We start from the raw sequence: 13491 nt of genomic DNA on the forward strand, positions 1-13491 counted from the left end.
TAGGATTGCATGTGTTTATTTCAATGGAGGTAGTGTAGGTTTTCATATGCTAGGTTGCTTGTGTTTCTCTCTTTATTATGAGAAACCTACATGGCTTATTAGTTGTAGGTTCTTTTTATGGCATTAAATTCACAATTGGTAAATTTTATGTGCCATGAACCAATATATAGGGTACTCTTCCTATTGTTATTAATAACAAGTGCATATGTTTCGCAAGTATTTAAAACTTGTATGCACACTTTTACGGGGATTATATACTATTGATTGTGATTTTGAGACTAACATGTGTTGCTAGATATATCTTTGTAGTCTCATAGAGAAATCAACACGTCTCCGAAGGTATGCAATGCTTAAAAGCTTCAATTAGTATCATTATTAATTTATTTCTACATTTAAGCTATCTCCATGTATGATATAACTTAAACTTCCTACCTCTACTTATTGTCTAGATGTGCATATATTGCTACATTCCTACAAGTGACATTCACAAGTGTGTCTCGTTATATGTATGCACATATAAAGAGGGAGTCTAGATTATATCATGTGGGTTTCATGAATTATGATCCTTGTTTGTCTTTTTCAATTGACATCAATGCCTCCAATCTTTACAATTGGTATATCTTTTCAATTGGTATTATTTCATTGGATCATAATTTCCTCTCTTCGTCGCTGCACAGTCGCCCCCGCCGAGCTTCGACCTCACCACCGCCATCTCATTGTTGCCAACCTCCTCCGAGCTCTCTCTGGCATGCGCAACCACCGAGGTGACACCCCCTGTCCCTTCTCGTCCTTTTGCGTCGCTCCCCATCAACTTTGGTAGGCCATAGCTCGGTATCGCGTTCCTCCGACGAAGCTCCGGCGAGACCCGAGACGGCGCCGCCACTTTCCTGTTGCCATCGGCCGCCAACTCCCCCTCCCAAACGCCCACGACCATCCGATCGTGGATCGATGGCCACGATTAGATCCTCCCTTACCCCTTCGCTGGCCAATTAGAAGCCACCACGTGGCAACATAATCCCAGTTGGATTATGTAGTCCACGTCAGCGTGCCACGTGAACGTTTTTGTCCCACGTGGCAAGCCACGTCAGGCAACCGAGCCTGGTCAGCAGCCCTATCAGCATGCAGATGTCAGCATGATGCAATAATTAGGGTTTGCAAATAAAAATAAATTTGTTAATTCTTTTAAATAGGTAATTTTACATTTAGGCCGCTAAACTTTTCTGATTTCACAAATAAGCCCTTATCAGCCCCTATAATTTTACTTTTAACCCCTGTAGTTTTATTTATTTACATATAAGTCCCTAAATTTTACAAATAAGTTCCTGGAACTTTTTGTTTTTACTAAATAGCCCTACTCTTTTGCGGAAGGCCTCTGTAGCTTTAAATCTTTATAACATTTTAATTATAGCTATGTTTTAGACGATTCTTGCTCTCCCACGATCATAGTAGCGAGTACTTTCCATTAGTAAGATTTTTATAGTGCTTTGCTACTGCTTGGTGTACTGTTCTTAGAAGTTTGTACTTGCTTGTTTCCGGTGTTCACGAATCCAATAGGAGACTAGCATTTCGTGAACCTGCAAGATCAAACTTTTGAAGAGTTTGAGCAATCTGGTGATGAAGGCAAGTGTCCTAGATTACATTGACCCTATTTTAGAAAAGTGTGTCTTTTACTTTTAGTTGCATGCTTGTCAATATGAATTCTATTGCTAGGGTTTACTAGATTCTTCCATCATTATCCTTATCGCTTGTGTTGTAGTTTGGATGTCAATGGCAGAAATGCTTAGTCATGCTATCGAGTTGGGTGGTTTAAATATTAATCTGTTTAATGGTCAATGCAACATGATCTAGTCTGGTAATCATGGTAGCAACATGGATACGTAGGGACTTGGGCAAGTGGACTACAGGTGGTTGTGATGTTATGGTATTCTCTAGTTGACCTGTGGATTTGTTCTAGGTGGTTTGGTTATTCTGGTATTCATGATGGTTAATTTACCCCTGTGGTTAGTGGTAGTCTTGCCCGAGTCAATGGCTAAGGACTGGTTTATGGACATGTAACCTGACACAACAGCGCAACCATGAGGTTTATATGGGTACGGCCTGGCCAAGTAATAAGATGTACTCCCGGTACTGTATGGGCTATATGGTGGTGTAGGCTGTGGAAGGGGCATGTGTAGACTTCCATGGAAGGAGCCTATGTGGTCTTCCCTTTTTCCTATTGGCACAAGAGGGGCCTCTAGGATGGAGTTTGCTCCACTTATGTACGACGGTGAAAACTTAGTAGGCAAATGCATGCTAGGAGATGCTTCTGAAAGGCCTTGTAGTGATATCCAGCCGCACACCAAAGGTAGTGTGTAAGTGCTTCGCGGGCACGGGCATACGGGAATCACGGCTCGTGGGTTAAGTGTGCAACCTCTGCAAAGTGTAAAACTGATATATGAGCCGTGCTCACGATCAAGAGCATGCTTGGACTTTTTCATGGTTAGGGCCTACCTATCCCGAGGGAGCAGTTGAGAGGTTCCATATGCCGAGCCGAAGGCCAGAACTAGGAGATCTTGGATAGTTGGTTCAGGTAGTTGGGTGGTGATAACCGGATGAGTTGGTAGTTGGATATGGAATATCTGGTGAGTTTGGTAGTCGGATAGAATCCGATGAGCTCTTCTTGTGAAGTCAGTGTTATCACACATAGTAAATAGGACTGTTATGTCTTTTTGAGTCCTAGATTAGGATGGTATAGATGTAGTAAACCTGATTTAAAACTTTCTTGTTTTGAGCCTTCATGTCATATTTTTCCACATTTACTGAGTACTCTATGTACTCACTCTTGCTTTCTCCCAACCTCTTGTTTCTGCTCAGAAAGAGAAGACTTTGAGGATCTCTCGGATGATGGAGCTGAGTTCTAGGCGAAGGAATACTTTGACACGAAGACTATATTCTAGGTTGGCACTCCCCCGGACAACATCTATGGATTGATGGAAGACCCAGCAGGTTGCCGCTAGTAGCTCATCTTAGTATTTTCTTTAAGATCTATGAGTCCTTTGGTAATAAATTATATCGTAAAGTAATGACACTGTAATGATTTCTCTTCTAATATTACTGCATGTATAGAAACTCATCATAACATAAATGTTAAATGCATCTGATTTGTTGTCTTAAAAACCAGGTGTGACATTGCTTTCAGAAACTGGAAGGCAGGAGAGGTGGCCAAGGGAGCTGCTTTGGCCAGCTATGCGTTCTTCCCTTTTGGTAAGAGAACAAGTATTTGGCTTCACTTCCTTCCGACATAGCATTGCATTCAACATCTAGTCAACTGAAGACTGCATTGTTCCATTCTGCAACAAGCCCGCATCAGTCTCTGGCACTTGCTCCGTGTGTATACGGGCCGCGCCTGTTTGGAACGTGGCAACTTCGCAGGAATTTCGCAGAGAACTTTCTAATTCCTCGCGTATATTCAGCAAACGAAGCATGAAGCTCCTCTTGCTTCCTTAGACTCGAGCATAAGAAGGCTGTTAGATGACCTCTGACTAATTCTGGTTGCGGCACAAGTAGAAAGAACGAAACTTACAAAAAAAAATTATTTAGCTCATAGAGCACTAATGTGAAGAATTGCACTTTGCTTTTCGCAACCATGAATCGTCAGGTGAAAATACTGTATTACCTTATCAACTAATCTGCTCTTGAACACGCACTGACGCAGCTTGGAACGATGTGGTGGAGAAGGCATGCCGGAACGGGATCGGTGTGATCGCGGAGCCCGGGAGCGGCATCAGGGACCAGGACTTCGTGGAGTTCTGTGACTAGGGGTGGTTTCTTAGTAAGAGGAGCATCTATAATACATCATCTGTATCCTTATATTATTGTTATATATAAAAACTCCTCATCCATATTACTCTATACTCCAATAACATATCTATTAATACATCATCTGTATCCTTATATTATTGTTATATATAAAAACTCCTCATCCATATTACTCTACCACTCCAATATATATTACTCTACCACTCCAATAACATATCTATATTTCGTTCTTCATATTCTCTCTTCTATTTTTAATAGTACTCTATAACTAATAATAATTTTAAAAATTAGTACATTAGTTTATACAAATATTTATGATTTATTCTGATTTTTAGAAATTAAATTTATGCCCAAAAATTCAAGAGAAGTATAAAAATACTCAAATTTAGAGAACTTTTATTTAAAATTGTAAAAGATTTTTAGTGGGAACCAATTAAAAAAAGGTTCTTTGTTATTATAAAAATCGGTGTGATTTTAAGAACTCTATAAAATTACTTTTTAAATTTAGCTGGCTTCTCTAGTCTCTAGAGGAGGATGTCGTGGGGGATACGCACGCCACATCTGGCGTGGCAAAGTAGCGTGCCCGATGCGTGGCGAAGTAGCGTGCTGGATACAGGGTGTGTTAGAGGTTATTTTTTTAGAAAATGGATGAAGGATGAAATGAAAGGTGGAACATAAGGGTTCTTAGAGATGCTATAAGAGCATCATATTTTAACGGGTGTTCATATATACATCAACTGTGTACAGTGCGACGGATATTGAGCTTAATTAATTTTTGCGATAATTAACCATGCAAGAGGCTAGTTTTTTTTTGTCCAAACGTACGATTGTTTATTCGAACTAACATTGCAAGCTGCACACGTGCGCCGCCCTCCTGATATTTATTATTGTTACAAGCTGTAGTTATGTATGCGTGCGCGTGCGCAGCATGCCAAGCGACAACAAGGTAGCTGACACAACGTACGTGTAGGTAAGGTACGGCGACCATGGCGAGCTGCAGATGAGCTCGCCGATGGCCGGCCGGCCGGGCCAGGTGGAGGGACGATCGATCAGCATGCCTTCTGGCACGTGCAGACCCTCCAGTGGCAGTAACCGGCGGTCCACCCGCCGCCCTGCTTGATGCACTGGTTGCTGCAGATCCGGTCGGAGATGCACGGGAACGAGTGGTGCTGGCTCTTCCCCGTGCACACCCGCGCCTCCGCCATACCTACTCCGCCGCCGCCGCCATTGCCGTCTGCACAAAACCAGACCTCATCAGAATCCATCAGCAGTCAGCTGGAAGCCAACAGCTATATGCTTTCGTACGTGAGAGCAGCAGCAGCATCAGCAGGAGAGCGCACACGGTCGCCCTGGACTTCATGAGCTCCATTGCCGCGTCGATCGGCCTCGATTTGTTCGAGGGACTAGAGCAACAGCTACCGTACGAAAGGTTTATGAACGGTTTGCCGCCGACAACGTGTGATGGGGTGAGAGATCAAGTTCGGAGAGGTAGCTGCTACTTGTAGGGATGAGGCAGCAAGGGAGTCGATCGGGCACGTGGCGGCTCGCCTCCTGCCACCTGCCGCGCCGGGAGGCCATGCTCAGCGACTCCGTTAGGCGAGCAAAATGCCAGGAAGATGATACAAGCCACTGCCTGCCTGCATGACTGCTTTTATGATACCTCCTGTATCGTAAATTCGTGTTCCTATCGTATAGCAGCAGCTAGCACATCTCATCGGTACAGTATCCTTATCTTCTCGTTCAGCGGTTGTAGCCTGTTTTAGCTGTACGTACCGGCTGGCCCACGTACGCGCGGTGTCTACGTACAGAATAGAAGCTGGCTGTGGCTGCCGACACTCGGCGATCGGCGGTGGTGCCGCTCAACCAGCCGCGTACAGATGCGACCAGACATGTACAGAGCGGGAGCCTGATCGGCCGCATGCATGCACCACAAGTACAGGGGAGGAGCATCGCCGCGTGGCGTGCCACGTGCTCGCTCGCAATGCGGCGTCGACCGTCTATATATAATATATATGTGTTATAGAATATTGTGTAGAGTATAATAAACTCAGGAATTGATTGAAAATCAAATTATATTATTTCACTGTTGATATCATATGTATATACATGTTAAATAGACGTCTCTAATGGACACGAAAACCGCTAGTTGCAGTTATCATAACTACAAATGGCAGTTGCTAATGCTGATCACATTTTGCGTTAGGAACGAGGCAGAAAGGGAGTCGGGCACGTGGCGGCTCGCCTCCTGCCACCTGCCGCGCCGAGAGGCCATGCTCAGCGACTCCGTCGCCAGGCGAGTTTTATGATACGTGTTCCTATCGTATAGCAGCAGCTAGCATCTCATCTCATCTTCTCGTTCAGCAGTTGTAGCCTGCTTCAGCTGTACCTACCGGCTGTGCGCGCGGTGTCTACAGAATAGAAGCTGCCTGTGGCTGCCGACACTCGGCGGTCGGCAGCGGTGCCGCTCAACCGGCCACGTACAGATGCGGCCGAATCCAAGCGAGCGGGCGCCTGATCGGCCGCATGCATGCACCACACGTACATGGGACGGAGGGGCGGAGCGTCGCCGCGTGGCGTGCCACGTGCTCGCTTGCAACGCGGCGTCGACCGCCTATATATGCATGGCGCATGCAGGCAGGTGATCCATCCATCTCCACCGAGTCCGAGTCAGCACTGTCAATCTGTCACGAGTCGTCTTACACCAACACTACACCCAGCAGCTGATCATAGCCCAGGGCCCAGTCAGCCATGTGGACGAGGAAGGTAGCGACGCAGGTGGCCGTCCTCACGCTACTCCTCCTCATCGCACGTACGTCGTCGTCTACGTGCTCCATCAGTGACTGATTGTTAACTACATGCATATTCAAGTTGCTGTATATGATGCCCAAGCATGGGTGGGTGAACTCACCATGATGTTATAAATCTGTGCATGCAGAGGAGGCGACGATGCCGGCGGTGGAGGCGCGTGTTTGCCGCCGGCGGAGCGGAGGGTTCAAGGGGCCGTGCGTCTCGGACCACAACTGCGCACAGGTGTGCATTGGCGAGGGCTGGGGCGGCGGCAACTGCGATGGCGTCCTACGCCAGTGCAAGTGCGTCAGGCAGTGCTAGCCTAGCTACTAGTAGTAGCTCGCACGAACGAGCACGACAGCAAGTGTACGTGTATGCATGTCGGTAGCTCGCGTGCATGCGTGATGCCTGCGTACGAGCCCAAAGCTACATCGATCGATGGGCTGTCACGAGAATAAAAGAGTGCAATAGAAAATTGCGTGCTGTTGGCGCTGTATGGCTCGTCGCAATAAATTTATAATATTTTAAAATATTATCTCATAAATTATATCGATATCTCTATACCCAACAAGTATTTTATCTTCTTTGGCCTTTTATGACTAGTCTACTAAGGGCATGTTTATTTTATTGTAATTTTAATAATTTAAATTTTAATTCTCTCAGTCTAGAATCTAGATTATAGAATCTAAAATAAATAATAATAGATTATTAGAATCTCTACTCTCTTTCCTCCCTCCCGTACATACCTCTCTCAGAGATACAGACTTTTTATCTCCCTCCTTAAGTCTGCTTCTGCCATTGGAGGCCGAAGTTTGCCATCGACTATCACTGTACCCCTTCATCACCTACTGTTGTGTTGACTCTCCCCACGGCTAAATTTGCTTCTGCTTCCCCATCCCACAGTCGCCTCTGCCCCTCTGACGTCCCCGTGATAGCGCCTCATAGCCTCCCACCACACAAGCTCATGTTCTCTGGCAACATGGAGGCAACATGGAGAAGCTACAGGCAGTGGCCATGGCCATGAAGGGGAGGCAAGAACCTCCAGCCACCATCACTGCCGCTCCTGCCCAACTGTTGGTAGTGCCGATCGAGGAGCAGTCAGTGCGGCAGAAGGCGTAGAGGGGCATGAGCAAAGCATTCAAGACATGGAAGGCGGCGGGTCCACACGCATCTTCGTACGATGGGCGGGGTCACCATCGCCCGTGTTCACAACGAGGTTGTTGCCACGATGGATGTTGTTGTCGCTGGAGCACGTCTCGTGCACCATTTTCATGGTCCACAACAACCCTTTAATGGAGAAAGAAGCGACCTATTATTTTGTAATAGCATGGTGGGTAAATATGTGTCATAATCTGCTCTATTTTCATGGTCCACAACAACCCTTTAATGGAGAAAGAAGCGACCTATTATTTTGTAATAGCATGGCGGGTAAATATGTGTCATAATCTGCTAGAAATAGTCTTTTTCTGGATTATGGATTGTGGCATAATTTGATTCCTAGTTGTTTGCATTACCTTCACCTTACCACTGTTGTTGAACTTTTGAATACGATAAAGGTGAGGATGGTTTCTTGTCGATAAGGCACGCTTCTTGATCATATCTGAACTTATCAATTTTCTGCAGCTTCCTACATCAATAAGGACTCGAACACGATAATCGTTGACTATGATGAACATCTGAAACAAATTATGGTGTTGTAGCTGTTCCACTTGCTCCATTTGAGTGCTTAACACTCGCTGCAGAGGGTCCGATAATCCTTCGTGGCAGTGGCATCGAACACTTCCTCATGATCGATATCTGTCTCACGACCATCCCCATCACCTGCATGGTTAGCTGTAAGAGCATATTCATACTTAACATCACTAGCACTTACATATCCACCGTCTTCTGTTACTATGTACGCTCACTGACTTGGGCAATCCTTCATGACGTGGTCCATTCCCTTGCATCGGTGGCATACAATCCCAGTTGATCAGTCTATAGAAGCAACCGAAGAAGAGCTCTTGATTGAACCCTGCACACTTACGAATTTTCTTACCTCGGGAGCATGCGACAGTGTCGAAGATACTGTTAAACGCGCCCTACTCGAGAAGGGGGTTGCAGATCATGTAGCTGAATGCGAGGCTATTCTGACTTGTCCCGGTGTTGATTTTGAAGTGGTCATACTTCCAAAATTGCTCCTCAGCCTTTGTTGTCGTCTCTGCAATTCTTTTTCTGCCAAACATACAAGTTGGAATAATCTAGAAACACTATCGCATTCTTTGTAATCAACTATATCCTGAATTTCACACCTTAACCCTCCATAAAAGTGTGCCGTTGCAGCCTCTTCATCCTCAATAATATCACAACGCAACATACTAATTTGTAGCTCCTGATAATATTCTTCTACGAATCTATCACCTTGATTTAAGTGCTGTAATTTCTTACGCAAATCACGTTTAAAATAAGGTGGAACAAATCTGTTACGCATAGCAACCTTTAAAGCATTCTATGTTGTAGACTCTAATCTATCGATGTATACTCTATTCCACCAGATAATTGTAAATTCTTTAAATTTACTAGTGGCTTGCCTAACTCTATGCACTTCAGGAAATAAATGAGCATTAAACTTCTGTTCAACTGTCATCTCCTAATCTAAATATTTTTCAGCATCATAAGTACCTGCAAAAGATGGTATGGTAAACTTAACATTAGCAAATGGATCATTATTAACACATAGGTTACGTTGCTAAAAATTATTACTTCTCATACCTTAACGGTTGAAGTTTAATCGGTCTCGTTGTTGTGCATCAAAGGTGTCTTTTTCTTGCCTCAAAATTTCATCATCTGTGACGGACTCCTCTTGCTCATGGTCTGCACCATGAGGATCCACACGCCTATGGTTTGGTGGCTGATTAACCACTCGATCAAAGTGTGTATTGAGCATGATAATACTATCATTAAGTCGTTGCAGTGTAGTGTTTGTCTCCGCAAGCTTCTTATCGATGTCGTCACTAATAGCTTGTCGATGATCATCCAACAACATTGTGAGTTCTTCCCTCAAAACATATTCCTGTACATCCGATGCTTCTCCTGCCATGGTTAGTCGAAGATAGAAAACCACGAAAGAAAATTTATCTCTATCGACTACTAGCTGGTGGAGGTGGAGTCACACACTCTCAAGCGTCTTACCACGCTCTTGCAAGTGTTCATACCAATCACTACAGTTGGCGCAACTGGTGGCTGGTTCGTGATACCTTATCAGGTGCGAGTGAGGTAGTTGCAAGGGGAGAAATCGTTCTGATCGAGAGAAGGTGTAGCTTGGACATGCAGTATTTAGTAGTAAGGAATAGTAATAATTGAATAAAAGTCCATAGTACTCGTCACAGTTGCTGGCCCGAACATGTTCGTAGAACTAGCTTAAGCAAGCCGAAAACTATAACGGACACAAGTACAATGGAATAAAATTCGTAATGCAAACTGATTCTCTTTTTTTAAATTATCTCTCTCTTTTTTTGCACTCTTTGCTCTTTGCTTATTTTTTTTTCTTGCGAATTGGCACAAACTCAAAAACTCATCTACTGCCTTTTCTAAGACCAGTGAGGTACGTGGGTCACAAACTTTTTTCGAAGAGCAAGGGTATAAAGGTAATAAAAAGAGCAGGGTATAAAGTTAATAAAACAATATTCTCTCTCTCTGAACTTTGGCTACCTCTGTTTCGGTTATGGTGGTCGGATCCAAGAAGGTGGGCGAATCCGATTAGGTGGTCGAACCTGAGTGGGAGGTCGGAGTACCTGGTCGGACCCCGAGTGGGTGGTCGGAGTGACTGGACGGGACCCCGAGTGGGTGGTCGGAGTGACTGGTCGGGACCCTGAGTGGGTGGTCGGATCGACTGGTCAGGACCCTAAGTAGGGACACAAACTCGGCTATAGCAGACTAGGGCAAGCCTAGTAACTCGACAACTAAATTAGCAAAGACTCGATGCTAGAAACTAGAACATGATAACTTGACTAGCAATAAAGACACTGATGATAGACTCAAACTCAGCAACGTAAAAACTGAAAATAAAATTATGAAAGGCACAAAGTAGTTTGGACAGCGAAAAACTAAGATATGAATTCTTTTGTTTTTATGTGGTAATTTTCTATACTCTAGGTAATGAAACTCGACGAAACAAAAGGGATAACTGAAATTACCTAATGGGCAATCGAGGTTTTGATACCACTTAATACGTGTTTGCTCAATCTTTCGAAAGATAATATAATAAATTGATTGGTGTAGTTTCGACGTTAATAATCTAAGACTCCGAGGTAGCATCCAGACGCCATGCTCCTAAGCTACAACTCTTCTTCCTCTATTGTTGTCCGTTACCGCTGACATATTGACATCGCTACATGTTTGGGATATTGCAAGGGAAATCCGTGAATTCAAGAGTCCCATAGATGGCCAGACACGAATGTTCTATGAGATTGTTGTCGCGCCTGGCTACACTGAGAAGGGTCTTGAAACCTGAAAGGGAAATCGAAGACGCTGAGAATACTCGAGGCGAAGAGGAGCGGAAAAGAGATGCTGTCACTCAGGCAGGTGAACGGTGGCTGGCTGGCTCAGCAGTCCGATGATCTGACTCTGGAAGACATCACGTTGACGGAAATGTCCGAGGGGGGCCCCGGAGGACGGTGAACTCTCGGACGCCAAATTCGCCTGGCTCTGCGTCAAGCCGTGAAGCACGTCAAGAGCAACGCCATTGTGATCGCCAAGGTCAAGTGCGTCATTCTTCATTCTGCAGAGAAAAATCTCTTGCGTCCAACAGTTTGTTGAGAAAGATCTCTTGTTGTGCAGAATAACTGCATGCTAGGCATGGGCAGTGGCCAGCCGAACAGGCTGGAGAGCCTGAGGATTGCTTTCAGGAAGGCAGGAGAGGAGGCCAAGGAAGCTGCTTTGGCCAGCGATGCGTTCTTCCCATTTGGTAAGAGAATAAGTCTTTGGCTTCACTGCCTTCCCGCATAGCATAGCATTCAACATCTAGTCAGCTGAAAACTGCTTGTTCCATTCTGCAACAAGCCCGAATCAGTCTCCTGCACTTGCAACTTGGCAGCTTTTTCGCAGAGAACTTCGTAATTCCTCGCTAGATGACCTCTGACTAATTATGGTGGAGGCAAAATAATTTTAGCTCACAGAGCACTAATGTAAAGAATTGCACTTTGCTTTTTCGCAACCATGAATACTGCATTACATTATCATAAAATAATCTGCCCTTGAACACGCACTGACGCAGCTTGGAACGATGCGGTGGAGGAGGCGTGCCAGAACGGGATCGGTGTGATCGCGGAGCCCGGGGGCAGCATCAGGGACCAGGAGTACGCCGTGGAGTGCTGCGACAAGTACGGGGTGGCCCTCCTCTTCACCGGCGTCAGGCACTTCAGGCACTGAAACAACTCGACTACTTTAGCTGCTCTGATCCTGGTGGATTCAAAGTTTAAGCTGAAGCTGAATCCTGGACATTTGTGGAGCAGCCCTCCTTGCCTACTGAGTCGTAAATCTGAATCATATTTTAACGGGTGTCCATATATACATCAACTGTGTAAAGTCTGACGGATGTTGAGATTAATTTTGCGATAATTAAACATGCAAGAGGCAGGGTTTTTTTTTTGTCCAACTGTACGATTCTTTATTCGAACTAACATTACAAGCTGCACACGTGCGCCGCCCTCCTTATGTTTATTATCGTGTATAGTGGAGCCATCACACACGCGAGAGCACGCGTGCGCTTACGCAGCATGCCAAGCGACAACTAGCTAGCTGCCTAGCTGATACAGCATACGTGTAGGTAAGCTACGGCGACCATGGCAGGCTGCAGATGAGCTCGTCGATGGCCGACCGGCCGGCCAGGCGATGTGGAGGGATCGATCAGCATGCCTTCTGGCACGTGCAGAACTTCAAGCGGCAGTAGCCGGCGGTCCACCCGCCGCCCTGCTTGATGCACTGGCGGCTGCAGATCCGGTCGGAGAAGCACGGGAACGAGCGGTGCTGGCTCTTCCCCGTGCACACCCGCGCCTCCGCCATACCTACTCCGCCGCCGCCGTTGTTGTCTGCACAAAACCAAACCTCATCAGGATCCATCAGCAGTCAGCTGGAAGCCAACACAGCTATATACAGCAACAGCTTACGTACGTGAGAGCAGGAGCAGCATCAGCAGGAGAGCGCACACGGTCGCCCTGGACTTGATGAGCTCCATTGCCGCGTCGATCGGCTGGCCTCGATTTGTTCGCGAGACTAGATCGAGCAACAGCTACCGTACGAAAGGCAGGTTAGTTTGGACTGTGATGGGGTGAGAGATCAAGCTAGGAGAGGTAACTGCTACTTATAGGGACGAGGCAGCAAGGGAGTCGGACACGCCTCCTGCCACCTGCCGCGCCGGGAGGCCATGCCCAGCCACTCCGTTGCCAAGAAGATGGTACCTGTGTTAATTGTCTAATCCAGGAAGGTTCTCACCTCTCTCGAGGTCGCGTCATTTATATATATAGGGCAGACAAAACGCAGCAGAAATTGCATACGATTACAAGTCCATGTCGGTTAATAGTTTGATCCGAATACAACTCAAATCAATCTATCTATATGCTACAGCTGAACCAATAATTTATCTCTAACCTTCCCTCTCAATCATAGCTTGTTGCGTTTGAATTCTTCTAGACTCCGAGCTGACAGTAGTTTAGCGAAACCATATGCAACTTGAACTCATATAGGTGCAAACTGGGTATCTAACTTTTGAGCAACCCGTTCTATGGTAAAGTGATAATCAACTTCAATATACTTAGTTCTAGTATGAAAGATTGGATTTGTCGAAAGATAAATTACACCAATATTATCACATCACACTCTGGCAGCTTGAGGACAAGAAATACCTAGTTCTTCAAGTAATATTTGCAC

General features: G+C 45.5%; 3 protein-coding genes across 3 annotated transcripts; 1 reads left to right on the forward strand and 2 right to left on the reverse strand.

The window, feature by feature from the left end:
* Positions 1-4617: 4617 nt before the first annotated feature.
* On the reverse strand, positions 4618-5421 carry LOC133896128 (defensin-like protein 2). Its single transcript, XM_062336646.1, has 2 exons — positions 5104-5421; positions 4618-5032 (listed from the first exon to the last, which is right to left on the reverse strand). Exons 1-2 carry the CDS (start codon positions 5165-5167, stop codon positions 4848-4850), a joined length of 249 nt encoding a protein of 82 aa, XP_062192630.1. The 5' UTR covers positions 5168-5421; the 3' UTR covers positions 4618-4847.
* Positions 5422-6453: 1032 nt separating this feature from the next.
* LOC133896189 (defensin-like protein 3) lies at positions 6454-7089 on the forward strand. Its single transcript, XM_062336740.1, has 2 exons — positions 6454-6607; positions 6734-7089. The coding sequence occupies exons 1-2, from the start codon at positions 6547-6549 to the stop codon at positions 6904-6906; spliced, it is 234 nt and encodes a 77-aa protein (XP_062192724.1). The 5' UTR covers positions 6454-6546; the 3' UTR covers positions 6907-7089.
* A 5106-nt stretch (positions 7090-12195) lies between these two features.
* Positions 12196-12927, reverse strand: LOC133896132 (defensin-like protein 2). The gene is made up of 2 exons (XM_062336651.1): positions 12736-12927; positions 12196-12653 (listed from the first exon to the last, which is right to left on the reverse strand). The coding sequence occupies exons 1-2, from the start codon at positions 12797-12799 to the stop codon at positions 12472-12474; spliced, it is 246 nt and encodes an 81-aa protein (XP_062192635.1). The 5' UTR covers positions 12800-12927; the 3' UTR covers positions 12196-12471.
* Positions 12928-13491: the final 564 nt, after the last annotated feature.

Source organism: Phragmites australis, chromosome 16 (genome assembly GCF_958298935.1).
Source record: "Phragmites australis chromosome 16, lpPhrAust1.1, whole genome shotgun sequence".
Taxonomy (NCBI): domain Eukaryota; kingdom Viridiplantae; phylum Streptophyta; class Magnoliopsida; order Poales; family Poaceae; genus Phragmites; species Phragmites australis.